At 27.1% G+C, this 27,976-nt stretch overlaps 4 protein-coding genes across 8 annotated transcripts; 2 read left to right on the top strand and 2 right to left on the bottom strand.

Annotated features, from left to right (window-relative positions):
- Positions 1–473: 473 nt before the first annotated feature.
- LOC149056996 (uncharacterized) lies at positions 474–2,685 on the top strand. Its single transcript, XM_089223265.1, has 3 exons — positions 474–690; positions 1,704–1,919; positions 1,997–2,685. Exons 1-3 carry the CDS (start codon positions 486–488, stop codon positions 2,683–2,685), a joined length of 1,110 nt encoding a protein of 369 aa, XP_089079391.1. The 5' UTR covers positions 474–485.
- Positions 2,686–5,511: 2,826 nt separating this feature from the next.
- On the top strand, positions 5,512–12,268 carry LOC107170679 (uncharacterized). Of its 5 annotated transcripts, none has more exons than XM_089223028.1 (13): positions 5,512–5,633; positions 6,437–6,570; positions 6,630–6,814; positions 7,093–7,308; positions 8,131–8,325; positions 8,409–8,623; positions 8,704–8,964; positions 9,056–9,215; positions 9,363–9,533; positions 9,616–9,728; positions 11,006–11,173; positions 11,241–11,333; positions 11,389–12,268. In XM_089223028.1, the coding sequence occupies exons 2-13, from the start codon at positions 6,470–6,472 to the stop codon at positions 11,500–11,502; spliced, it is 1,992 nt and encodes a 663-aa protein (XP_089079154.1). In that variant the 5' UTR covers positions 5,512–5,633; positions 6,437–6,469; the 3' UTR covers positions 11,503–12,268. The 5 variants fall into 5 exon arrangements, with proteins under 5 accessions (XP_089079154.1, XP_015376337.2, XP_015376339.2 ...); XM_015520851.2 differs by lacking the exon at positions 5,512–5,633 and adding an exon at positions 5,966–6,140; XM_015520853.2 differs by lacking the exon at positions 5,512–5,633 and adding an exon at positions 5,968–6,129.
- A 1,485-nt stretch (positions 12,269–13,753) lies between these two features.
- On the bottom strand, positions 13,754–18,068 carry LOC107170684 (BOS complex subunit NCLN). Its single transcript, XM_015520860.2, has 12 exons — positions 17,590–18,068; positions 17,325–17,509; positions 16,701–16,848; positions 16,544–16,638; positions 16,383–16,466; positions 16,098–16,298; positions 15,925–16,032; positions 15,717–15,854; positions 15,511–15,654; positions 15,174–15,394; positions 14,074–14,152; positions 13,754–14,004 (listed from the first exon to the last, which is right to left on the bottom strand). The coding sequence occupies exons 1-12, from the start codon at positions 17,759–17,761 to the stop codon at positions 13,906–13,908; spliced, it is 1,674 nt and encodes a 557-aa protein (XP_015376346.1). The 5' UTR covers positions 17,762–18,068; the 3' UTR covers positions 13,754–13,905.
- Positions 18,069–24,070: 6,002 nt separating this feature from the next.
- Positions 24,071–27,383, bottom strand: LOC149056995 (uncharacterized). The gene is made up of 5 exons (XM_089223029.1): positions 27,144–27,383; positions 26,734–26,927; positions 26,515–26,629; positions 26,105–26,357; positions 24,071–24,188 (listed from the first exon to the last, which is right to left on the bottom strand). Exons 1-5 carry the CDS (start codon positions 27,203–27,205, stop codon positions 24,114–24,116), a joined length of 699 nt encoding a protein of 232 aa, XP_089079155.1. The 5' UTR covers positions 27,206–27,383; the 3' UTR covers positions 24,071–24,113.
- Positions 27,384–27,976: the final 593 nt, after the last annotated feature.

Raw genomic sequence — 27,976 nt, 5'->3', positions numbered from 1 at the left:
TGCATTTACGGTCAAATATGCAATATAAAAATTTAACAGAGAATACCAATTAGTAGGGCCCAAATTTTTTTGTTACGCCACTGATCCGGGCTCTAATCATAAGAGTCTCATGTGCAATGCCAAGCGGAATGACTATAATACTATATAATATATATAACTTGACTAACTCACTGGACAGTGGACACTGACTGATAAACGTTGAGCCTGAACAATGATAGATCGAGGCTTGCAATTTACACGGTACATTCGTACCACAAATTTAGTGTGCAATAAGAACGCATTTTAAAGATAAAAAAGGTTCGCGGGCCGCTAGTTGCCCACCCCTGGCAATGTGCATAGAGCAAGAAAATGTGAAATTGGGAAAATACAAGTTATAAAATAATTATTTATACGTAATATTAAGTATCTATACGTTATTATAACGGTTACGGTTAGTACATCTTCAGTTCCTATTCAGTAACTTTGATTTGTGGGACTGTGCGACAATGGAAATCGTTAAATCCAATCAAGGGAACGATAAAATTTGCTTAAATGGTTATACTTATGTACACCAAAAGGACTGTAAGTTTTTCAAAAGATGGAGGTGTGCAAAATATAGTTTATTTAAATGTTTAGCTATTTTAAAAACATCGCTTCAAAATAGTAATCCAAGGGAGATCCATGAACACAATCATTCTGCCGATAAAAATGGTAAGATTTAACATATACCTAATATATAATATTATGTCAGTAATTATTACTAATTACTAATTACTATATAGGGCTAGGATTTTGATGCAAAGGCATATTTTTTCTGGTAACGTTGCTTTGTTAGTATAAAATGTGTTTTGGGTGCGATACTGGTTATTTTAAACTAATCTTTTTTTTGCATGTTTTTGCATTTATTAACAAAATGAACCTTAAATGCATTTTAGGCCATTTTTTGACGATTTTAGTGCATTTTCTTAGTTTATAGAGCATTTTTTCCAATTTCGTTCATATAAAAATGAACGAAAATTGTTGCGATTAACATTTAACTTTCTGCATGCAAACTGCCGACGGCGACGGTAGGAATCATAAATAATAGATATATTATTGTCGATAACAGTTTTATCATAGGTTTCGATAATTACCTATTACTGAATTAGTAACCAATTAGTACGTCCAGAACTAAATAAGTAACAAATACTACAGTAACAATACTATAAAAATAAAAAAGCGGGCAAGTGGGTACAAACATATAGAAAATTTCTATGGTCAATAAATAACTCAAAAAAAGTCAAAATTGTTTGAAAATTTAACTGTATATATATAATACTGACATAAACAATTTAAAGTATTTACAGTGATTAGTTTTTGAATTACAACCATATAAAAAAATCGATTTGGTCGAAAACTGGTATTGCGTAAAATTTCCCGTTTTTCCGTCATTTTTTTTTTGTTTTTCTCGATTTTTTTGAAAACTGTTGGAAAATCTAAAACAATATATACAATTTTTTTCCAATTTTTAAACTATAATAAACATAATTTAAATGCATTTTATAGTGCATTTCTTATAAAATATTATGGTAAATTCCTAAACATGATATAGTTTTATAAGCTCATATAGTTAACTTATAAACAAAACTTCATATTTATTAAAAAATTAAAATGTTTTAAATGTAATTGTATAATTGTATATAAAAATTTAAATTTTAAAATGCGATTATTTTTATTATTTATAGCTATAGCTGCCATAAAAGTTAAACAAGAAATAACAAATAAAGCTTTATCCTCAAATGATACACCCGGCCAAATATTTTCGGAGGTAATCGGGAATCTGGATGTCGATGTTTTAGCTGAATTACCCAAGGAAGAATATTTAAAACGTAGTATTAGATATCATCGAAGTGTTCATGATCCGAACGAACCTCAAAATATCAAAGAAATTGTTATTGATGGTATACATTTTTTTTTTAATTATCTTAATTAGGAAATAAAATCATATACTTAGCAAATTATATCTATTTTATTATAGGTGAATTGGCATTAATGGGTAATAATAGACTATTATTGAGGGATAATGGTTCAGAGGCATCTGAAAGGATAATTATATTTGCAACAGATGAACACTTGCAACTGCTTTCAGAATCAGATACTTGGTATTTAGACGGGAATTTCGGACTGTCTCCAAAGTATTTCCTACAGTTATATGTAACACGGGTAAAAAAAAATAGTGTATTTGTAACTTCAACTTACTGTATTTTACAAAGGAAAACTAAAAATACATACGTAGAAATGTTTCAAATTATAATGGATGAATGTGCTGAACAAAATTTATACCCTGACCCCAAATGTTTACATCTCGATTTTGAAAGCGCAGTTATTGAAGCAGCTAAAGAAGTAATTGGTGTCCATATTGATATAAAAGGCTGCTTCTATCACTTATGTCAATCGGCGTTCAGAAAAGTACAAGAATTGGGCTTTGCTACAAAATACCATAAGGATGAAGAGTTTCGAAAACAATGTGGAATGATAGATGCACTTGCATTCCTTCCATTGCACCTCGTAGAAGATGGAATGAAATATTTAAAAAATAGTTTACCTGAAAATCTTATGGAATTATTAGATTATTTTGATTCGTATTATGTAAATGGCAAGTATCGAAGAATTGGAAAACATCAAAAAAAAATTTTCAGACAAATTGAAAATTTCAGTCGTCTATAAATATCTCAAAAAAAGTCAAAATATTTTGAAAATTAAATCATGTAAAGAAAATGATAATCTAAATAACTGGTGAAATTTTCAAGTGTCTACGACTTATACTTTTTGAATTATAACAAAAATATTAAAAATCGTATGAGGATAAATCGTTACACTATTTCGTAAAAATTTAAAATTAAAACGCACTTAAAATTTTTCATAAATGATGCTTCGAGTTTTCTCTACAGCTACTTGAAGGAAAACTTATGGAAAACTTAGTGTTGTATTTTTAATCCTTAGTTATAAACACAAACAATTTTATGATTTTTTAACTTCAAAATACTTGCAAATATTCGCGTTTTCGACAGATTTCGTAAAAATATGAACTATAAAAGCTTATAAAAAAAAATTGTGACTAACGATTTATAATTGTTTTTAGCTACAATAAGAATAACTCATGAGGAATCTTGTATTAAATTTTCAAGTTTTTTTGATCATCCAAAATTTTTTTACTGACCCTTCAAAAAAAAATTATCATAAAAATCGAAAATTTCAGTGGTCTATAAATAACTCAAAAAAAGTCAAAACATTTTGAAAATTAAACTGTATATAGATAATACTAACATACACATTTGGTGAAAATTTCAAGTATTTAAAGTGATTAGTTTTTGAATTGCAACCATATAAGAAAACCGATTTGGTCGAAAACTGGTTTTGCTCATTTTTTTTTTTGTTTTTCACCATTTTTTTGAAAACTGTTGGAAAATGTTAACTTTTGACCATTATAATGCACCAAGGATGTTCACTTTTACATTGGAAACCACCCCCAAAGATTGAAATTGAAGCATTATTTGGATTAGTTATGCTGTACACAGACACAAAAACAAACAAACAAAAAAAAAAAATACATCATTGTAAAATCAATGAACTTCGTTTAAAATCTAAAATTAGAAAAGTAAACAAAATTTTTCTCACAAAATGTTTTTTAAAACATTTCTGAAGAGAAAAAAAGAATTATAATATTTACTACGTTCGTATTCCTATAAAAAGAAGGAATTAATCAATTCCAGGAATCGTTCCTTTAGTACAATGCAAATTGTTATTGATACGATAAAAGAGTAATATTTTCACGATACCTGTCGAGTAGAATTCCGACATTGTATAAATATTAAATAATAACACAAGTATTTATTATCTTTTTGGCTATCGTTTTCTCTGTTCTCAATTTGGAATGGTTTTTACTTTTTCATTTTTCGCGTATACTGTTGGCACATGAGCTATATTCTTAAAATTTGATTATCTAATTGACTAATTCTAATATTATATATTCCATATTCGACATTTGACTATTTGAGTGTTTGACTGCACTTTTCTGTATTTTTATTTTTTCAATGATTTCTGTAAATCACAAAAGTAAATTTTCATTTTTTCTCGAAATAATGATCAAATATTTACCTTATAATATAGCCGCAGTAAATCGGTACATCATGCCTATCTGTAGTGTTAGTATAAATGTATAATTCTACAGAACCACGACATGGACATATGTTTTTCAATTAAATTAATTTTTGGTCTTCTTGAATATTTAAAAAACTACAGAGAAAATCGTTAAGAATCAACCAAAATAAAGTCAAATGAATTAGCAGATTTATTTGGCACAGAAATAGCTTTCAAAAAATTTCTACTTTGAAAGAAAAAAGAAATAATTTGTTGATGAAGTTAAAATAATATATTTTTTGTCATATTGGATTCAGATAAACGTTTAAAACAACTGTAATCATTTTCAAATAGTTTTGATTTTCTACTGCACATTGGCAAATTCAAAGTGTTGCAAAGACTCTTTCGGACAAATATTCCAGAAATTTAGATGGACAGCTTGGAGAGGATTTGTTTACGAAAATCGTAATTTTTCGAACTTTAGTTGACGAAGAAGTCATACCTCTTCAAGCTTTGGCGGAGTTAAAAAAAAACTGGTGGGTGATTTCCAAATATTACAATCGCAATGCGAATAACGTTTATGATACCAATAGCATCGGCTTGTGAAGATAGGAGTTTTTCAAAACTCAATATATACTGTATATATGCTTCTAATTGAACGAGAGATATAGCAATTGATAAATGATGAAGAATTTGCACAGAGAAAATCGAGAACAAACATGTTTTAGTATAAAATTAAAATCTCCTCGCTTCAATTATTATAAATTGTGAATAATTTTGTTTTAAACACATTATAATAAAAATTGAAATAAAAATTACCTAATATTATTATTTTTAATGTTTCGAAGAAAACCCGTATTTTTATTTAAAAACCTGGTATAAAAAAAAGTTAGAATTTTGCCTGCCCCCCTCTGGGTACCTAGTACACATGTGTCCAGGGGCCAGGGCCCTGCGATACCTAACGCTAGTGCAGTGACACCGAGTGGGGCAGTACAAATGTACAATATTGTATAATTATTATGACCAAGAGCACGAAGTAGATTATCTACATCGTGACTAATATAAGTGGCAGGTGTCTATATTTTTTTTATAATAGCCTGTAGTAGTCTTGTACTCAATTCCACGACTAAAGTACTCGTTCAGAAAACGAAGTAATGGTTTTTATTTTGATCGAATGATAGCATAATTTAGGAAGTCAATCTGATATGATCTTCAATTTTAATAATACATTTTTTTTTATATTCGGATGCAAATTTTAATTAGGTATTCGATGCGCATAATGGCTAAACCGCACAAATTATGGTAATTTAATTATTACGAATCCATAATCATTGTTATTTGTCGTACAGATAAGTGATATTTAGCTATTAGACGTCAGTGCAGTATACTGTAACTGTATAGTGCATGCACAACAGTTGCGTCCGCTTGCACATTTTGTAAATAGTTAAAAGCTTAAAATAAGCGCATTATTATTAAGTAGTTAGTAGAAGACTTATCGTCGTTGACATCGATATTACAAATTATAACAGAATAACGTACGTGAGTGATTATTTTTACTTATTATTTCGTGACTGTGATTTCACTATTGTATTAAATAAGGTTTGACTCTTAAAACAAAACGAATATTATTATAGCACAGAATACAGATTGACAGAACAATAACGATGTAATGTTTAATAATATACTAAATATTATACAGAATTACAGAAACCATATAATTTTTGAGGAAAGAATGTAAATTGTACTTATGTGATCATGGTGCAACGAGACTCATCACAAGCCTGTAAACATGACCCAATAAAAGATATTACTATTATTATGCAATATGCATTAAAATTATTTTGTTTCTTATCTAACCGAAATTTTTGTAATCAGTAATCAGAAATTTTTTGCTTAACAATTTGAATTTAAAACTTTGTTTTTAAGTATTTAATGTGCTTAACTATTAATAATCGACATAAATATTAATATAAATTATTGGAAATACACCGAAGCGAGTCCAATGGTACACATGTCTGATATCTTTTACAGGTATTGATGAGGTATGTAGTAATACACTTTCATAAAAGACTATCCCCTGCAGGGATAAGTGTATCAGTAGTCGTGTTCAGTGTATTGTCAACATTAAAAAAATGGTGGAAATAAACTCCGAGAACAATAAAATCGAACGCAACGTATAATTGTTACTACCATTGAATGTGTGTTTGAGGTTTATTAAATTTTTTTAAATCATCAGTTACCTATATGTTTTTATGAAACAAACCTATATCTTTGATTTGACTTAATTTGAGTTTCAAACAATACATCTTTCATTTTATTTTTAACTTAAAATGTTTAGGTACTGTCATTGATTGTAATAGCTCTATACTACATGACTAAAGAATCAAGTTTCACTATAAGGCCTGCGTCTGGCCCATTCAAGAGCCCCAAAGAAATAGTAAAATATTATTATAATTTTGACGGATGGCAAGAGTAAGTATACTGCTTTAATTTATTGATTATTGTTTTTCTAAATAAACTTTTATGTGTAGAGTTTTACCAAAAACTGACAATACCTATTCACCTGGATCTAAATACTACAAATATGAAGTATCTCCAGGCATACCTCTCATACCAAACATGTCAAGATTACCTCTTAAATCTTACGAGAAAACTCCTATGAAACATGATGTTTCTGATGACCAATCATCTCATAACTTTAATTCTAGTCATATAAGTTTGTTTATTATCAATTTATTACTAAACTTTTCACTGCTCTGCAACGTGTAAGCTATACAAAATAAAACAATTTAACGATTTAATTTTTTAGATCTTTATGATATAATTATTTAAATTTAAAATAATATGAGTTAGGGTTTTCCAAAGTTGTACGGTTACTGAAAAATTATATTTTAAAATACAAGAATGTTATTGTATGTCTAGAGCAGTAAAAAGATTGGCAGTTAATAAAATTAAGTGAATATTAATTTATAATTTATAATTTATATTTTACAGAAAAAAAATTATTTAAAACTACAACTTATAAACATTTTAAAGTAACAAATCACAACGAAAATGAATCAGAAATCAATGAAACCTTATTTAGTTCTGAAAGAACAGCTGTAACACTTGTAAAATACGTGTCTCATTCAATTCAAATATTAATTAAATTCATAATTTCATATTTTATTTCTATTTCTACATTATCTGAAATACATGAGTCTGTAATGGGTAAGATAAAAAAAATATTAATTGATTTGTTTTTTATTAATTAAATATTTAATTGTGTATTGTGTGGACTATTAGCTATTTGATTTTTAAAGCAGTGTAGTACACATAAACTATTTGATTTTGTTTTTATAAACATTAATAAAACATAAAACATAAAACATAATATCTATAAAATATTTATTATTATTATTTTTACTATTACCTAAATTGTATGGGAATTAAACAAATTATTTAATGACATCATTAAAGTTAATTACTTAAAAGTTCAGTTATTTTTTTTAATGAATACTTAAATCCATTGTTTCGTGAGGATATTTGAATACTCCAATGAAATAACTAGAAGTTATTATATATATATTTTTTATTTGTGAATAAAAATGTGGGTATAGTTATTAGGTCATTCCTTTATATGATACAAAAGTATGATTAATATAATATTAAATAATAATAGAATTATATAATAATTATAATAGATTTGCATCATCAAATAATATTTACAATATATAATGTAAATTAATATACATGATACATCTCCAATAACATACAGTTCAATTATTAATATTATCTTATGTATTAAATTAATTTAATGTGTCAAAAATTATATATTTTTAAGATACTTTAATTAAACTTTCTTTTTAATAGTTCATTATTCTGACTGTAATACAATACTATTATTGTCAGATTTATACATTTATTATTAATAGATGAAGATATTGATAAGATATGAATTATTATAGATGAAGATGAACATGTTATTTTAGTTGTATAATTTTCTTTACTCCTAACTTATTTGATTAAATATATTGTTGACTGTTATTTCAGAAATTGGATCCAACATAATTATTACTACTATTCAGAAAATAACTAATTGGGTGCAATTGTCCACTATTACTTTACTGCATTATGAATTGGTTATCATCACGACTGTACGAAAAATAATAAATCATTATTTTGGAAATACCAGAATAAACAATTTACCATTCATCTTAATTTTGGCATTGATATTATTTTTAACTGGTGCAAATTTTACTATATATTTATTTAAAAAAAAATATCAATATTTTATAAAGTTGATGAATAATATACATTTTGTCTTATAGTTGGCATTTTGAACTACTTGCAACCTTTAGAAATTCTAATATGGAAAGATTCTTGGACGCATTTCCTTCTATCGCCATTTATTAATATATTCAATTTGGTCACATCAGTTTATCAAGTGTTATCTTCTACTGCACATTTTGTATTGGATTTGGTAACAGTAGCATTTGCTTCAATGATGGTTGCTTTAAAATTATTTGGACAATTATTTTTTAATGTATGCAATACATAATTTCATAGCATATTAAATATTATAACATTTTGCAGTTAATTTAAAAGGTTTTTTTTTTTATCTAGGTATATCGTAATATTGATACTGTTATGGACTCTGCCACTAAAGTTCATACTATGCCTACTATACAAAATCAAAAATTTTTGGCTTTTGATTATAATTTGTTGGCTAGAAAAATTATAGCTTCTGAAGAATTTCAACATGTACTTATTAACAAATTAAATATTTCGCAGTCAAATTTAGTAAAATTACATGATCAAGAATTTCAATATTTATTACAAAACCAATTAGAAAAACTAAACTCTGAGAACTTAAATTGGATCAATGTAAATTTATATTGTATATACTTGTAAAGTAATTGAATAATTTATTGTATACACACACATATTTATACATATGTTTAATTGTTTTATTTAGAATCAATTAAATAACCAAAAAAATACACTAAATAATGTTCAGAATGAAATTGCTGGGCGCAATAAAGAAACTATTCAATTAATGGAAAAGAAAATTTCAGAACTACAAAATATTGTTTCAAATCTTATCAATAGCTTTGAGGACTACAAATCTAAACCTGGTAAATTACATAATTAATATTATTGACTATTGAGTATAATATTTAGTTAAATTTTGTATTTCTTATGAATATAACTGATAAGTATATCATTTATTATAAAAACAAAATTTAAAGGTATTTAAAATGTATTTTTTTATTTTTAATTAGCCATAATAAAAACAAGTACTGAATCTATAACAAAAGAAGCATGTTCTAAAAATGAATGGAATTCAATTGTCAATTATATTGAACAGTACGTCAACATAACTATGAAATCTACACTAAGTATTTATGATGCTGATAAAACAGGAATGGTTGATTATGCATTAGAATCTGCTGGTGAAAATTAAATTTTATATTTTTAAAATTTTGACTAAGCTTAATAATTATTAAAATGGACTGTTTTAAAAATTAATTTTAGGTGCAACAGTACTAGGAACACGTTGTACCCAAACTAAGCCCTCAACGGCAGCATTAACTATGTTTGGGATACCTTTATGGCTTATAGAAAATGGCCCAAGACTGGCCATTCAGGTATATAAATACATCACAATTTTTTTATGTTAATTTAAATTACTTTAATAAAGAATTAAACATATAATTAAAATTTGTTAGAAACTAAGTTGTGAGTTAAGTGATATGGTAGTCTCGCTTCCAGACATAGGATCAGTCTCCTAAATTAAAAGGAATGATTTTACTTAGTTTTAATTTTTTGTTTTTAAATAATTTTTCCGAGCCCTACTCATAAGCTACTCGTCCTAAATTCGATTTTTATGAATCAAAATACTTAGAAAAATATTATTCTTTGGAATATGAAATTAAAACTCTATGTTGTCATTCAAAAAAGTAAAAAAATGATAATATTTAAAAATATAATTTTTTAATAAAAAACGTTGTTTTTTTAACAACTTGAAACCATGTAAAAAAATATTTTGAAAAAAGTAAATACTTTTTGAGATAATTAGTGTACCCACTTAAAAGAATCACCTTGTATATTAATTTACTCTAATACATCATTAACATATTATTATTAAATATTATATTTTACCGTTTTAGTTATAAAGCAATGGCTTTAAAATAGTGCTGTAATATTTTATCAATATAAAGAAACTTCAAAAAGAAATAACAAAATAACTATATTTGAGTAAAATAAGGTAGAAGTTAGCATTCAATTTTATTAAAAATGTATCCATTGTGGAAATATGTAGAAATAAAACTATAACTAACAAGTTATAATCATATTTTGTTTCTTCAAAACTAGAAAAAATATTAAAAATCAGGAAATTAATGAAAATAAAATTTTGAAACGTCAATATTTTCAGAAAAATAAACTCTACAAAATGGTTATCTTTAATTTTTTTGGAAATTATTAAATAAAAAAATATATTTTTTAACTTTTTTACTCAAACATCAAAATAAATTTTAAAATGAAATAATTGTAGTTTTTATCCCTGTGAATCTTATTATAAAACCAGAATTTTGTTATCTCCATTATTTCGTTAGATATCGCAATGGGTAGATCCTCGCGTGACACCTTGTATAATACCTTACTCGTACAAAATGGTGTTCAATTTGAATTCAGAAAAAATGGATTTCTGTTATTAGTTTTAATATTAAATTAAATTGACATTATCCAATAAAATATATCACCTATGTTCTGTATATTTTGGGTTCTTTTTTGCATTAATTTTAAAATGAGTTATTTAAGTTTTTTAATTTAATATTGTACGTATAAATTCTTATCCCATTGTTAGTAATATTATTTAATCCTTGAAACTTAGGAAAAGTTGTTATCGTTTTTTGAAATTTAGCCTGGTGTTAATCCTGGACAATGTTGGGCATTCATCGGCGCCAAGGGTTTTTTGATATTAAAGCTATCCAAAACTATACACGTAACTGGTTTCACCATAGAGCACTTGCCAAAATCACTTTCAAAAGATGGTCATATTAGATCTGCCCCAAAAGATTTTAGTGTTTGGGTAAGTATTTTAAACTTATTTAGTTTTTAATGCATTTTACATTACGATTGTTTTTTTTTTGCCATAGGGATTAAAACATGAATCAGATTCGGATGGTAAACTACTGGGTAAATATCAGTTTAACGTTGATGGACCTAGCTTACAATATTTTTCTGTTAAGGTGAGCGATATATTTTACTAATTTTTTTTGTTAATAATAATGTATTTTGTTGCAGAGGACAGATAACATTTACTCTATTGTAGAATTAAGAATAGAATCAAACCATGGACATGATGAGTATACATGTCTATACCGTATCAGGGTTCACGGAGATCTGGCAATTGTTTAATGGTACTTAATTGATGTAGTTATAAAATTAATTTATAAGTACAAAGTTAATTAATGTTTATTCTTAACTTAATTGGTTACCACTAGCCTTCAGTTAAAATGAAAACAAAAAAATAATATTATTATCACCAAAGAATGAAACTTAATTTTTAATTTATATTCACCCCACTCTAATTGAAAGCTTTTGTATTAAGCAAAATAATTTTTTTGAATTATTCACGCCTTTTTATTTACAATTAGAATAGTGATTTTTTTTTTCAATTTTATGATTTTCATGTTCATGATTACATATTTTAGAGCCATTCAATTTTATTTTTTTGCATGAATCAAATGTAAAATATTAAAATTAAAAATATGTTTTTTATGTTTAAATGTGTTTAATTTAAATCACTAATGTAATATTGTGTGTTATGAATATTATCATATTTTATTTTAAATTTTAAATTTTTTGTTAAATGTAAAAACAATATTGAATATTTTTATTGTATTAAAAAAAAAAATATATTGTATAATTGAATAGCACATTATAAAGTCAAGTTATAATAATTATAAGATTTGTAAAAAACATATTTTACTTTGTACTGTTTTAATCAATTAGCAATAATTGATACCTCACAATAACACAATAACTACATTAAAATTTATGTTATTCAAGAATTCATAACATTTGTTGAAGAAAAAAAAAAAATTGTCTCAGTCAAATTCAATATGAAAAGCTATTATAATAATAAACTATAAACAATTTATGCTTAACGGCTAAGGAATAATTGGTTTTTTCTATTTATTGATAATATCATAATAGTATATTTATATTTTGTAGCTTAACAGTTCAAATGGTAAATTAGGAAAACTTTGAAATGATAAATTATATTTGAAACTCAAAATAGTTTGAAAATATTTTGCTCTTTAAACGTTACCAAAAATTATTATATAAACCATTAAACGGAGAAAAAACAGATGAAAAAGACATATTAGACCCTTGCAAATATTTTGAATTTTAAAACCTATATAAATGGTGAAAAATTTTCATATATTGAAAGGTTTACTATAGGCATCTATATCAGTGGAACCGTTTTTTTTTACCTGTGGACAACAGTATGAACTAGGACCGGATTGAAGCAACGAGCTTCTGAGAAAATCTCGGTGGGCCACTTAAAAAAAAGGCCAATAACCTAACCAATAAATGTTTGTCCAATTATTTCATTCTACAAATTTAAGTATATTTATTTACCTCGGTGCACTACATAAAATCTAGGTTAATTTAGAAATGTTCATTTGAAAATGGGCCTGTAAAAAAACTAAAACTCGATGGGCCGATATTGTCTATCCGGCGCTGGTCTGAACCACCAAAATAGATGAAAATTAGCCCATGCTTCGTTCTGAGTTTAATGCAGTCAACCGAGGATTTTTTTTATGAGGTCTAAATGCTGAAGATATCAACACATTGTGGTGGTGGTGTGAATTTCTTCCAGTTGTATTTTTACATCCACTACTATTTACTAACATAATGTTCCATGCAATGTAGAAAATAACAGGAGAGATTCAATAAACAGTGAAAGTTGGGGACCAATTGATGATATTTTTTGATTTGGAGAAACATAAACTTAAGCGGCTTACAAACATCTTTTTTTGAATGGAAAAATTGTTTGGTACTTTTTGTTACATCTGTCTTCTTATACGTCAGCCAATGTTTGACGCACTTGGTTTGAAAAAAAAAACAATATTCTGCACAAAGAAAGGTACATTACGATAAATAATAGTATAATCTTTTCAGATAATGCATCCATAAAATTCATTTATTTTAAATTTCAATCTATAATGAAAGAATTGAAAATGCCTTCACAAAAAAACAGTTGTTAATGCAATACATTTTCATTCTTAAATAATAATAATAAACCAATGCAAAAAATAATCATTATTTCTTGTTAGATGTTACACCTAATTAACTATTGTATACTTATTGTTCTAACTTTGACATTTTAAGTGATTTGTCTCAAAAATTAGCAAACACTGGCAGTGTTGTCATAACATATTAATAAGATTTATAATATTGATCGTTGTGTGAATTACGTAAAAAAATTGTAAAATTCAAAACACTTAGAAACAAAATTATATTTAAAATTAATACTCTAATCAGTCAAAATTAGAATAGTACAAAGTAAACTGAGGGAGGGCAGTTACTAGTGACTAATTTATTTCACTACTTTTCAGTAATTTTCTAAATTTACATTTTTTTTTAAAATATACTGTAACATTTTGCATTTGTGTTAGAATAACTAAAAAAGAAAAACCATTAAGTTTATTGAAGGTGACTACAATAATTCGCTTTGAGCAAAAAAGAATATTTTTTATTTATATAGGAATATATAAACTAAATAAGAAAATAAGAAATAAATAAATCTATTTATTGTTGCTTTTCTTTACGGTTATTTTTCTTCGGTAAACTAGTAACAGGTTCTGGTGTTGATGTACCAATGTACAAATAATATACAACTGGTACAAACTAAAATTAAAATAATTGATAGTTTATTAGTATAGGTAAACAACAGGTTTATCATAATGCAATTTTTACCTGAATAAAAAAGTAGACTATTGACAAGTAAACAGCTATTGCTAGAGTAAGAATGAGATCAAACACTGCTGGTTTGACACTAAAAAAAAATACATAATACATTCAAAACAAAAATAACATGCATTTATCAGATACACTGTATACAGGGTGTCCCGTGAGGATTTACAATATTGCGATATCTCCCGAAATAGTGGTGATATTGAAATTCTGGTTTAGTAATAAGACTCACAGGGATAAGAACTACAATTATTTCATATTTTAATTTATTTCAATGTTTTGGTAAAAAAGTTAAAAAAAAAATATATTTTTTTAATTATTTAAAAAAATATTAAAGATAGCCATTTTGTAGTTTATTTTTCTGAAAATATTGACGTTTCAAAATTTTATTTTCATTAATTTCCTGATTTTTAATATTTTTTTAGTTTCAAGAAAAATTGCGAATTATTTAACACCGTAATGTTATCAAACATGTAACCCGTCGCGCCGCGCGCATTCCCATACAGTGGGCCGAATACTTTCTGTGTTCCTAATAGTTATAAATTTATAATCATATTTTATTTCTTCAAAACTAGAAAAAATATTAAAAATCAGTATATTAATGAAAATAAAATTTTGAAACGTCAATATTTTCAGAAAAATAAACTCTACAAAATGGCTATCTTTAATTTTTTTGGGAATAATTAAATAAAAAAATATATTTTTAAACTTTTTTACCCAAACATTAAAATAAATTTAAAAATGAATGTAGTTCTTATCCCTGTGAATCTTATTATAAAACCAGAATTTTGATATCTCCATTATTTCGTTAGATATCGCCATGGGTAAATCCTTGCGGGACACCCTGTATACTAATTATACTCGGTTCGGAAAGAGAACAACCCGATTTTGCGCATCCCTACTGGAGTACTAGACATCATGATACCTAGACCAGTTTCACTATGTCATGGGGACGCTGAAGAACCAATTTAATGGTGCCTTAGCTCGTTTTTACAGATCCGTATAGTTTGTTTAACAGTAGTAGTACAAGATATGATAAAATTAGTTTGTATAAATAGATTATAAATCATCATGAGGTATACCTTTTATAGTCTTTTACTAACCTGTAAACTTGTAAAATAGCCCTAGTAACTGTGTAAAATGAAAACTGTGGATCAACTTTTTCTGCAGTAAGATGAGACACATTAACATCCTTTAAATATTTACTCATCAATGAAAATAAATTATCGACTAATGGATGGTTTTTTTGAGCAATTATTTGTGAGGATCTAGGCTGTAAAACCAATAAATCCAATGAAGTACGTAATGACTCAAAATCGACATTCTGGAAAAAAAAAATTTAATTAATTTAGTTACATAATAACAATAGGATACAATATGTAGTATTACAATCAAGATTCATATTGAAAAATATACAATTAATGAAAGAATTAAACTTACAATTTTGGGAGTTTCAGATGTATTATAATCATATAGATGAGCAACTAACGTTTTAGCTATAATCTGAGCATTGCGATACACAATTTTTGAATCTAATGTTTCGCTTGTATCCAAAATTGACCTCCTCGAATTGTTTTTGTGACTCTGTTAACAAATAAATTGTGATTAAAATATTCCTAATATTAACTAAAACTCATGTATAATACTTTTAAACTAGCAAGAGTGAAAGCAGGCAACCTTCTTATACTATATCTTTCATGTTCCCAAGCTAGTGTATCACTGCCCAGATTTATTTTTTTATGAATGATTTTCAGTCCATTTTCTCCTAAATTATTATTAAGTTCCTAGAATAATAAAAAATAAATAATCAATATTAATAATATCAATATAATATAACAAAATAAAATAGATTACATTCATAAAATTTCCCATTTTGGTATCGTCTTTTGGTGGTTTTGAAACATGTGCATAAATATTCTTATCACTGCCCAACGAATCTAAACACAATACAAATGACACATCCTAAAACACATTTAATATTTAAACAAGTAATTTATATATTTTAAGAAAATATATTTATTAATTACTTGTAGTGTATTAGATTTTTCCATTTGTTGTTCAATCCAGTTTTTAGATCCTATGTAGTTGAGTTTACCACCACCACTTAAAATAAACATAATGTTATATTTGGGTCGATTTTTTTCTGCATAAACTCGACTAAGTATTTTTGCCAATAGTAAAAGTATAGCAGCTCCTGAACCATTGCTATCAGCACCGTATGATAACTCCTGTATTAAATCATTTATGAATACACTAAGATATTTTAATTTTATTATTACAAATGTATTCAATATTTAATATTGATTGCTTACTGGCGCCAAACCAAAACTGTCGTAATGAGCAACAACCAAAATACTGGGTAACTTATCTTGAAACCCATATCCAATCAATTGACCCTGATAAAATCAATACTTTTAAGTTTAACAAAAATGTTTATTTAAATCCAAATGTAGGTACACATAGAATAGTTTACCTGAATCGTTGATATAGCAATATTCTGTTGCAAGACTGGTTTATTTGCTGATACTACTATTTGATAACCGTTTGCAGAAACTGAATTAATGAAGGCTGATAAAAAAATATTAGTTTATTATTTGGAAATGATAATTTTAATATTTCATGATTGGTACCTTTAGCTGCAGAACTTGCATTTTCATCTATAATTTTACTATCGGCCAAATCATTCATTAAATCATCGACTTCAGTAGTCCAATTAATTATATATATTGGTATGGAAGTATCTGATAATAAAATGGTTTGTTCTATTTCTTGCATCGTCTAAAATAATTTTATGATTTAAGTGTAAATCTCCATTCTAAATACATCCAAACGGCTTGGAATAAAATTAAAAATACAAATAAATTTGGTAGCTCCGTCTTACAAGTGTATAACATATCAAATTTTATACCCATTAGATTACTTATAATTGCGTTAGTTTGAAAATAAGATTGAACTAACCTCTTGTACAATTTAAAGGTAAGATTATTATTTAGGATATGTAATATGCTTTTATTGTATTTTAATTTTAAAGTAAGTTATGAGTATTTTAAGATGTTCAAACAATTTACAATTTTAAAATACATTAATGTGATCTGCTGAGCATATAGTTTGTAATTTTAAGCACTTATAAGACGGAGACAAAAAATGTCAGTTTAACATCTCCTTAAGCCGGTCATCAAGCTAATGATGCTCAAAAATAGTCCTTGCTTTACCTAATAAGAAATAACAGAGATAACTTTAAGACAATATCTCACTTTCTGTTGCTCTTGAGTATATGGTGCAGGAGGGATAACCAGCACTAAGGCACCAGATCCGGATGCAATTTGTTCATATTCTTCTGTCGTGAAGTTGTCCATCAGTACAAACACGCAATGCCTCGATCGACTGCTCCAAGTTTTCAGGGATCTGGCTTCCAGGTTGATTATACTGCTCTTTGAACCTATTGAATGAGAAAACAAATGGAATCAGAATCGTCTAGACCGACTAACGAAATTCGCAGTCGAGGCTTTGGTGCTTAACCGTATGTGGCTCCTTGTAGACTGTACTGTTGGGCGCGGTATACTGTGAACTCGTGTGCTGCGTTCACGGGACACACCGGATTCATGACCAACAGCAACGGGATGGCGATCAACAGATACATCGGGAAGCCAGTTTTCAGTATTTCCGAAAACTCATCAGATTCCCCCAACATCGTTGTTCTAATAATATGATATTATGTTTAAAATACTTGTTAATCGGGTATTTCGGTGTTCGGCGAGGAGAAGCGACCAATAATACTCTCCAGGAAGTAGGCTTAACAATAGAAAAATAAGTTTTACTTAAACAATAATCAAAACGGAACTAGATTCGGTGCAACCGACGACGGTTACACTAATAAATTCGACACAACAAACTCGATTCGACGAGTCGTTGAATACGCCAGGGGGTCTATTCTCGAAAAGAACGACCAAACGTATACGTTACTACTCGTATACGAGCAGTTTGTTATCTTTGCTCGTCTACGTTCATTACACAGACTTATATACTATCTATATATTATAGAAGTCTGTAGTTCATTATCTCGTATTCTTGAACATCATACGAGTAACGTAAACGACCGATTCGTATACGAATAACTCGAATGTACGAATCATAGACCTATAAAAGAATGGACTGCGCATAGAGAGAGATCCGTGAATCAAAGATTTGTGCGAGAGAGATAGGGCTATGTTAGAAATACCAAAGACGATATAAGCAAAAATATATTAATTAGTCTTTGAAATATTTTATTTTCGTGCCATTACATAATATTATTATTATTGAACTATTGAAGTAGTTCTATTTCTGTATACCAGCAAATACTATAAATGACAATACGGGACAACTAGTGTCAAAAATCGCGAAATAAGTATGCCCCCTGATAAAGTAACTAACGCGCTCTAGGATTGTAATTTGTAATATTCAGCTATATAGGTAACAGAAAATTTTGATCAGCTGTAAAATACCAAATACTATAAATCATTTATAGTATTTGAAAATACTAAAACTAATTACTAAATAGTAAAAGTAAATACATATTACATAATATTTTTATATTTAAGTATTTAACATTTTAACAGTTATTATATTATTATAATATAATAATATAATATACAATAAATTTATTTACCAAAAATATTCATACCTATTACATACAAATACAACAATACAAGTAAAATAGGTACTTACATTATTATAAATGCATTATTTTTTTTAATTTCTTACTTTTCACTTGTTTAAAAGTTGGTGTATTATTACATTTTTTTATAAAAGAATTGATGGTTACATTCAAAATTTTATCAATGAATAAAAATCTACAATTTTGACAAATATTGGGACATATTTTTATGTAACATTCAATTTTAGCCAACATTCTACTCTTTATACCATGTTTGTTGTCTATCAATAAATTTTCTATATTATTATTGAAAAGACAAACTATTTTTTCAACAAATTTTGAAGTGCCCGGAAGTGGTAAAAGTAAGTTACATTCTTCGTATTCTTTCATAGTTATAAAATTGTTTTTCATCGTTATTAATTGGTCTTTATCCTTTGTAGCCAGTTCATTTACACATTCTATGTGGCTTAATTTTGAACTAGCCCAACCAGCTATGTAAGCTATAGCATTTTCTTCATGAATACCCAACTGTATAACTTTGATGTTCATGTCACTTAAATTATCATCAAACCTGGAATCTATATCATCAGGTGAAGAAATATTTACTTCTTTTTGTTGAAATTCAAATTTAAACTTTTTTTTATTTTTAAGTAAATCAGCACAGCTTATTAAAAATGCACATGCATCAACCTCACAATTTCCATTAATGGGAGGCATAAGAAGTTGTTGAGCAATGCACATTCGTATTGCAGAATGAAACTTGGAGGAGTCTGGTGTGATGTTATTACCTCCTTTTGCACGAATCACCGAAAACAAACTTTCAAGGCAATCTTGAGTTAAGCGTCTCACTAAAAGGTACTCAAAATTAAAATTATCATGTAAATCTTGATATAAATGTTTTAAACATATTATATTTGCAATCCATCCTGTGATGCACGGAGGTTGTTTATTCATTGCATTTTTTATTTCCAAATCATTAAAAAATTGTAATGCTTCATTTAATAATTTCCAATGGATTGTATTTTCAGATAGAGGTCTGCGAAATACTTTGCATTCATCAAATGAGACACTGTTAAACACATCAAATAAATTATCTAACAGTTTGATAAATTTTGCAGTATAGACTGCTTTGGAACAAAGTTGATTATTTGATACAAGTGTTAAGATTGCAGAGCTTACAGTGTGACTAAAAGTCTGTGCTGCCAAACATACACGCATTGGAGAAAATGGAGGCAACTTGATATGTATTTCTTTAAGCTTTGGGGCTAGTCTTGGCACTTTATCTTTATCAAGATTATAAAAAGCTACAATATCTGTCCATGAATATATTTCGTTTTGATGCTTGAAGTCATACTTTTTAAAATTATTTCTAACCGATTTTAAAAGGTGAGGTGTATCGTACATAAAGAATATTTTATTATCTTCATAAATTATCCATGGTTCATTTTTTGTCACGCCAAGTAGTTTTCTTAATTGTTGATTATTTGTTCCTTGGTCGCAAATAATGACTTTTGGAATAAGATTTATTGAATTTATTTTGTAAATTGTACTTGATATAATAGTTTTAAGTTTTACTCCTAGTATAGGTCCATTTGAAAGAAAGTAACCAATTACTTGTTTCCATGAATGTTTTATACCTTTTAACATTATAACTAACGCTTGATTACACGGTGAAATACTTTTTGAATCAATCAAATTTGCCAAATTGCCAAAATCTTCATAACCCGAAAACATATCGTTTTGAGAATTGTAGGATATAAATTGCTTTATTGACATTTCATCAAAAACTATTGACACAGCTCTATCTGATAGTGGTGAAGATGATAATTTAAATTTAAGCACTTCTAAAATGTTTTCATTTATGCCACAAGCTACATTTAAATTTTGGAGCCATCGCCTAAGTGATCTTACTGTAGGTAAACATAAAAACTTTCTCATGAATGTGTAGCCTTTAGGGGAGTTATAATATAAACTCAAAGCAAACTTTTTTTCATCCTCTTTAAAACGCCATGATTTTTTTTTTAAACTCATAAGTCTCATCTGTGTTTTTAACAAAAAATTATTATTTGTCTTTTCTACCATAATTTTAGTTTTGTCACTATTTTTAGTTTTTAAATTTTGTATTTGTTTATTTTTAGTGTGAATCATTTTTTGGTAAATTTGTATCTTTGTTTTTAATTTGGTTATTTTTTTTTGAAGTTCTGTATTATTTTGAGTATCTGATAATAAGTTACCTGTAAACAAACATTGAAGTTTATTTGATTCAACTATCTTATAAAATATATTGATCCATTATTTATTTTTTAAAATCAAATCAAAATTGTTATGTGATTATTTATTTGACAACTGTAGATAACCAAATAAGTTAATGATGTATTTTTTTTTTTTTTGTAATTCAATATAAATTAATTAATTAAAATTATTTATTTAAAAACATTTTTTGAATTGATACTAAATTCTCAAACAGAACATTTCTAAAGTAAAAAAAAGTAATTAGGAAACTTACATTCAAGTAAATCTTCTGGTTTCATAGAATTTTTGTCAAAATTTAAAGAACGTGGCATAAATATTCTTTTATTACATTTTTTATTTACTGAAATTTTAAAAAGTTCTCTACCTGTAAAGTAAAATATTGTACAAGCTATTATAATAGTTAAAATTATTAGTATTGAAGTTAAATTAATAAATTGTACTACCAATATCATTAGGATTTGGGTTTCGAGGGCTCCACCCAGGTTCTTTCCTCTCAAATTGATTTTCAGTGTGGTCAATTTTTGCCTTTGAGAGACTTTCAAGGTCTATTTGTTTTTCACTGTGATCTAATGTAAATTAATATTGTATTAAATTGTTGAAAATTAAATTAAGTAAAAAAGTAATAAATCACATATGCATATTTATTTTTTAAACATTTGAATTTCTTTACCAACTAATGATTTTTCAGGTGATGCTGCAGTAGTATCAGTAGTTGATTTATTCATATCTGGCGGTTGCCACGATGTTAACACAGGCACTGCCCATTTGTTTAAAATTTTCCTAATTTTAATCAAATAAGTAAGACATTTTTTTAATTTTTTTTTTTTTAAATCAAATCAATATTACCGAACTCCGCTTGTATAATTATAATAATCTTCCTGTTGAAAATGTTCTGAACAAATGGTATAATTTTGTATTTTTTTTTTTCCATAATTATAATATTCATTTATTATTTTTTGGTTTTTACACTGATCAAGCCATAGTATGCAACTAAAGTAGGTAATAATATTTCAAAATAAATTTTTAATTAACTTAACCTAATTAATCTAACTTGGTTTTCTATTAACTAAATCATGTAATTATGCCATGTAGGAATGTAACCATTAGAGGTATTTAAAAAATGCAATGTGTTTTTAAAATGTATTTTTTACAATTCAATTAGGTATCTGACACACTCATAATTTATTGTTTTAATAAATTATTTATTCTAATTAATCATATTACTGGTTACAGAATAAATAATATTTTTGACCAATTATTTCTATGAAAGTATGAAATGTATAAAATTATAAAAATCTTAATGAACTACCACAGGTTATATAATTGTATTTGTATAGGTACAATCTGTGATACCTCCTTGAAATGGCCAAAAAATCTCCTTATAGATATTTGACTATAGTCAGTGGCGTAACTGAGGGCTGCAGACCATGCGTTGCGGGGGGCCCACAGTAATTTGAGACCATTGGTTTAAGGGTTATATTTGATACAACAATATATTAGGGGCCCATTTTTTTATTTTTGCGTGGGGCCCAAAATTTTTTGTTACGCCACTGAGTCTATAGTACTTACCTGAGTAATTAGAATAACTATACACTTACTAATTATCATCTGATGGAAATTTATGAAAACTTAAACCTCGATTTCGTCGGCTGTTATTTGTGCAACTCCAAAACGAACAACTTTTGTGTGAAGGCATTTTATTTTTTATTTTAAATTATAAATTAAATTCATGAAGGCTCATTACATAGAAAAGAGATATTATATGCCTTATATCACATATTTATTATAAACATTTATGTTTGTAAAAATAAATGTTTATTTTGGTTATCGGATACTATTTATAGATATTTATATTTATATTATATTTATAGATTCCTTAAAATAAAACAGAGAGCGGGTGTTTTTAGATTCTGAACTAAGTGATGAATGTATTGATTTTACAATGATGTTTTTTTTTTATTGTGTATGTGTGTAAATCATAACTTGTCGAAATAATGTTTTAATTTCAAACATCAGAGGTGGTTACCTATAGCAAAGTAGGAAAGTATCCTTGGTACATTATAGAGGTCAAAAGTAAAAATTTTCCAGTAGTTTTCAAAAAAAAAAATCGGGAAACGGAAATTTTTACGCAAAACCAGTTTTCGACAAAATCGATTTTTTATATGACATATGATTTTTTTTATTTGACTTTATCATTTTTTTTCAGTATATTTTGTTTCATGCTTTTCTCAAAATGTATGAAATTTTTATTTTTTCACCCATTTATTTAATAGTGAAACCATTATCAACTTGATTTTCAATTAGCAACCCATATTTAAAGTGTCCTAAATTAATAAGGTTATTTTTTTTTTAATTTTATCGTTCGAATTATCATTTTTGTTAATTTTTAGCGAGATATAGCTTTTTAAAATTGGGCGGTCTTCGTATTAGTATATTAATATGAAATTCAGTATTTGACACATAGAGCGCGTCCGAGTATTTTCAGGGGGCTATGTCGTCTACAATTATCATTGTTTGTCCCGTATTGTCATTTATAGTATTTGATACCAGTATACCTGTATTGTTTTGGGCAGTATTATATTTTAATCTAGTATGTCTGTAATCTGTGAATATTTCAAGATTAAGAGGACGTTTCACCCGCATGTGTTGTCTCCGTCTTACAAGTGCGTAACATTACAAAAACTTTTACGCGCGGGAAAGAACCGAGAAAGATACAGTTATAACTAAGAAACGAAATTTTCATCACATAAAAAGGAGAATTTTGTCTGTGCAATATCGTTTTTATTTTTTCGATATCAGAACTACAAAAAAAGTTATTCATGCTTAAAAAACGCAAAATTAATGTACTACAAAACAATAAGAATTTTTGTTGTATAAGTGATATCGAAAAAATAAAAACGATATTGCACAGACAAAATTCACCTTTTTATGTGGTGAAAATTTCGTTTCTTAGTTATAACTGTATCTTTCTCTGTTCTTTCCCGCGCAAAACAGTTTTTGCAATGTTACGCACTTGTAAGACGGAGACAACACATGCGGGTGAAACGTCCTCTTAAGGTAAATTACTTACTAGTTACTACCACTATAATTATTATATTATACACTATATTATATTATTATAAATTATAATGTATATTATCCATAGACCTTATACTCATAGACGGAACATCCAGGCGGGATGCGGGTGGGTGGTGCGGTCTTTCCTAGCGTGCCAGCAGTGATGCCATTCCTTGCGACCAAAAACATTGTTATTAACACATACCATATTATAATATTACAACTTCATTATTGTATACTATATAGATCAAAGCCAAATAGACTTATAAATTATAATCAGCTAGACTATATTACTATAATAGTTCTATTGTAATTTGTAAGTAGGTACTAGTAAGTTGTAAGTAGTACCTAGTATAAAATAAGTTTAATATATGCTTTTTATAAAAATGGTGAAGAAAGCAGCTCTTGGACGACAGACTATATTATATAGTATATATGATATTATCTAACTGAACATTTTATAATAATAAATATAGAAAGTTGAAGAACTTGAAAAAGAAGGAAAAAGAAGCACTTAGAGAAGAAGCTGGATATTATATGTTATAATATTATTGTATAAATCATGATATAATGAATATAAACATAAATAGGATCGTCATTCGACAGTAAAAGGGGGAAAAAAAAGTAAAAATATATTTGTATAATTAATAGGTACATTATATTCTATAATATCGTTGAATTGAACAATTTATATTCAAAAGTCAACAGTCACAATTCAGTCACAAAAAACTGATCAATAATATCTACAAAAAGTTAAGTTTAAAAAAAATATAATTATAAGCAGTGCAGTTAAAATAATTCAGAATTAAATAATAGTATAATTCAGTCCCTAAAAATGTATTAATAATATATACAAAAAGTTAGTCAATATTTGAAAAAGTTAAGTTTAAAAAAAAAACAATTATAAGCCAGATACGTATATTATTCATTTCTAAATAAAATAAGTTTTGTACATTTTTTTCTAATCGAATTACTATTTTTTTTTTCTTTTGTTAAAGCTGCATGGTGAAATCTTAAATTTAAATATGTTAATATAGTGAGACTTATTATTTGATCTCTATGAGTATTAAATAATTACTGATCCAGACAATGATTATCAAGCTGTTTAAAAATGTAAGGTTTTTGATAAATATTGTTTTTTATTGCAAAGAAAATTTTTGATTTAATATTAGGTAAAAAAACATCGTGAGCTCGAAAAACTGTTTCTGCTTGTTGACAAATTTCAACAATATCTTGGCTTGGTTTAATTAAGGCGTTATTTCTATCCTTTTCGCTTATTAATTTAAATATATGTTCTGAATCATCAATTAAATATTTATGACATGTATTGCAGTTGATTTTTTTAAAAATTTTTTTAACAACAAAACCAGATATATAACTTGTCACTTCATCTAAAAAGGGAGTTATCCTATGTATTGCTCTAAAATAATCGTGGTCAGTTATATTTATGTTTTGTTCACTATCATTGCTTATAATACTATCTGGTCCTACTTTTACTACTGACATTTGTGTTGTATCAAGTATAGAAATACAGTTGCCATATTGTGATCCACTTATTTCGTTGTGAACTAATAATTTCTTATATGCTGACTTAAACTGTTTACAGGATTTAAAATATAATTAAATGCTTATGGTAATTTAATATTTTATTACAAACCCTTAAACCATCAATAACAAATTGAGTTTCTCACATATATTATCATAGGCATTAGATACAAGTTTTATTGCCTTATTTTATTATACTGTACACATATATTCATTTAAATTACTTACATCCCTACTCAAGTACCTACTTTAAAATCACATGCATTTTTTTAACATAGTTTATTATTAACATATAACTGATAAATAAAACAGCGTACTTTGGCAAAAATCAACAATATATATTTTAATAAATACAACTTATATATTATATAAATTAATAAAATTTTAAGCTTATTAAGTTGTTCATTATAATTCTTCATCTATTTCTTCACTTTTTTTTCCCAATCACATCCACTCAAACAGGTTTTCCAAACAATTAAACAAAAAACACAAATTAAACACAAAAAAAACACAAAATTAAGAAATGAAGAAATAAAATATTACCTTTAGATGAACAGATGCATTTTCAGATATGAAATTTTTACTTTTCAGTTGAAGGATAAGGTCATCATATGTTTTGAGCTTGGTCTGCAGTCTCTTCACCTGCTTTTTCAAATTTACATTTTGGGTTTGTTTTTGGCTGAACTTATATTTGACCATTTCTAAATTCTTTTTAGCTTTCCTCGGTGTATTAAAGTGACTTGGCGATAAATCCCCAATCGTATCTGGATTAAATGTTTTTCGTTTTTGACTTGAACTTTGAAATAAAAAGACCAATATTTTGTTCATAAATATAAATAATCAATTACTGTGAATATGTAAAAAATGTGTTTTAAATAATGTAAATAATGTAATATAAATAAATATATGTAATAAAATGTAATAATGTAATAAATATGTAAATAATAATGTACCTCACATCAGGCAATACACTAGAACATCGCCTTTTTGGAGTAACACAAATACTATTTGTTGATACGATTGTGATTTTTTCGGGCAACAGAGTTTCTTGAGAAGTTGACTCAAAAACTGCAATTTTGAATTACAACAAAATTATTTAAAAATAAGACTGAAATGTTAAGATTTAACTGTAAACTATTATTTATTATTTACAAAATATAAACGGTAGATACCTGTATTTGTGGATTCTAATAATTCTGGCTGTTTAGATTTTATATTTTCTGGAATAGCAATACTTGTTAAGTAACCATTTGGTAAAAAGTCTTCATTAGAAAAATGAGCCTCACAAACTCTATATGACGGTAGATATAGGCTAATTCCACAAGCTTTTAACCACAACTTCTTGCGACCTTCATCCTTAGGAAAGCTGAAATAAAATTAATAAAAAATAAAACTATTTATGTATATTTAGTTGTAATAGTTGAGCTATAATTCTTTAAATATTGGTAGCTAATAAAAAAAAAAAGTATTAAAACATATATTTAAAGAAAAATATTTTTATAGAACAAACCACGAAGATACACATGAAAAATATAAGAAAACTATTATGACTATTATGTTAAAATATGATTATTTTACTTACGAATAAAATGATTGGCCACCACTTCTTTCATAAACATTGCAAATGATACACTTCCTAGGCATCTTAGTACAAATTTGAAAGTTGAGACTAAATTAAACAATACAAATAAGGAAAATCGGCAAAACTCAAGAAAAACCCTTGTTGAAAGAATTGAAAATTTCAAATCAGAACCAGAAAATATATAACAGCAATATACTATTGTGATAGTACGCGGTGTGTTGATAAGTCGCAGGCGCAACAGAATTAAAAATTATTGTACAATACGATAGGCCTTGTGCGCATGTGCGGAGTGCGGGCGTGCGTCCTTGATCAGCGCCAGCGCCCTCACGCTTGGACGCCGGAATTACAACCACGTTCCGTCTATGAGTATAAGGTCTATGCGTTCAACCATAGTGAGGTTAGTTTGTCACGATATATTATAATATACCGTGGTTCTTGTTATCAAAGTTCGTGTGGTAACATTCCAAACGGTTACGCGTTAACGTTACCGATGAGATACCATCCCGGTAAAAATAATAACGATAACACGTATCAAAATTGAGATGGATAACGATCGAAACAATATCCAAGCGCCGTCGTACAATGATTTATACTTACAAGTTTCGCAGTTACGCGAACAACTGGACAGATTGGAACAAAGAAGTCGAGAAGGTACACCGACTAACAATAATAATGTAGCTAACTCGTCGATATCATCGACTCCGGTCGTCGATTACCGAATGTTCCCTAATTTGAACCAATCCGTCGACGTGTTCAACGGAAGAGAATCGTCGCAGGAAGCTATGGCGTGGTACAGTACTCTAGTTGGTCTCGCTGATTTGAACGGATGGCCG

The sequence above is a fragment of the Diuraphis noxia genome, unplaced genomic scaffold (genome assembly GCF_037042655.1).
Source record: "Diuraphis noxia isolate RWA-SAM2 unplaced genomic scaffold, SU_Dnox_SAM2 contig0003, whole genome shotgun sequence".
Taxonomy (NCBI): domain Eukaryota; kingdom Metazoa; phylum Arthropoda; class Insecta; order Hemiptera; family Aphididae; genus Diuraphis; species Diuraphis noxia.
Note: the sequence above shows the minus strand (reverse complement) of the source record. Positions and strands in the feature narration are given on the sequence as shown.

What these genes read in the sequence shown, in the direction of transcription:
- LOC149056996 (XM_089223265.1), top strand. Translation starts at nt 486, where the DNA reads ATGGAAATCGTTAAATCCAATCAAGGGAACGATAAAATTTGCTTAAAT. An exon ending in TCATTCTGCCGATAAAAATG is followed by an intron (nt 691 to 1,703) that starts GTAAGATTTAAC and finishes TATTATTTATAG; the next exon opens with CTATAGCTGCCATAAAAGTT. An exon ending in CAAAGAAATTGTTATTGATG is followed by an intron (nt 1,920 to 1,996) that starts GTATACATTTTT and finishes ATTTTATTATAG; the next exon opens with GTGAATTGGCATTAATGGGT.
- LOC107170679 (XM_089223028.1), top strand. Translation starts at nt 6,470, where the DNA reads ATGACTAAAGAATCAAGTTTCACTATAAGGCCTGCGTCTGGCCCATTC. An exon ending in AATTTTGACGGATGGCAAGA is followed by an intron (nt 6,571 to 6,629) that starts GTAAGTATACTG and finishes TTTTATGTGTAG; the next exon opens with AGTTTTACCAAAAACTGACA. An exon ending in ATTGATATTATTTTTAACTG is followed by an intron (nt 8,326 to 8,408) that starts GTGCAAATTTTA and finishes TTTGTCTTATAG; the next exon opens with TTGGCATTTTGAACTACTTG.
- LOC107170684 (XM_015520860.2), bottom strand. Translation starts at nt 17,761, where the DNA reads ATGTTGGGGGAATCTGATGAGTTTTCGGAAATACTGAAAACTGGCTTC. An exon ending in TTGCTATATCAACGATTCAG is followed by an intron (nt 16,467 to 16,543) that starts GTAAACTATTCT and finishes TGATTTTATCAG; the next exon opens with GGTCAATTGATTGGATATGG. An exon ending in TCACTCTTGCTAGTTTAAAA is followed by an intron (nt 15,655 to 15,716) that starts GTATTATACATG and finishes ATTTGTTAACAG; the next exon opens with AGTCACAAAAACAATTCGAG.
- LOC149056995 (XM_089223029.1), bottom strand. Translation starts at nt 27,205, where the DNA reads ATGCCTAGGAAGTGTATCATTTGCAATGTTTATGAAAGAAGTGGTGGC. An exon ending in GGTGGCCAATCATTTTATTC is followed by an intron (nt 26,928 to 27,143) that starts GTAAGTAAAATA and finishes ATTTTATTTCAG; the next exon opens with CTTTCCTAAGGATGAAGGTC. An exon ending in AGTGTATTGCCTGATGTGAG is followed by an intron (nt 26,358 to 26,514) that starts GTACATTATTAT and finishes TTTATTTCAAAG; the next exon opens with TTCAAGTCAAAAACGAAAAA.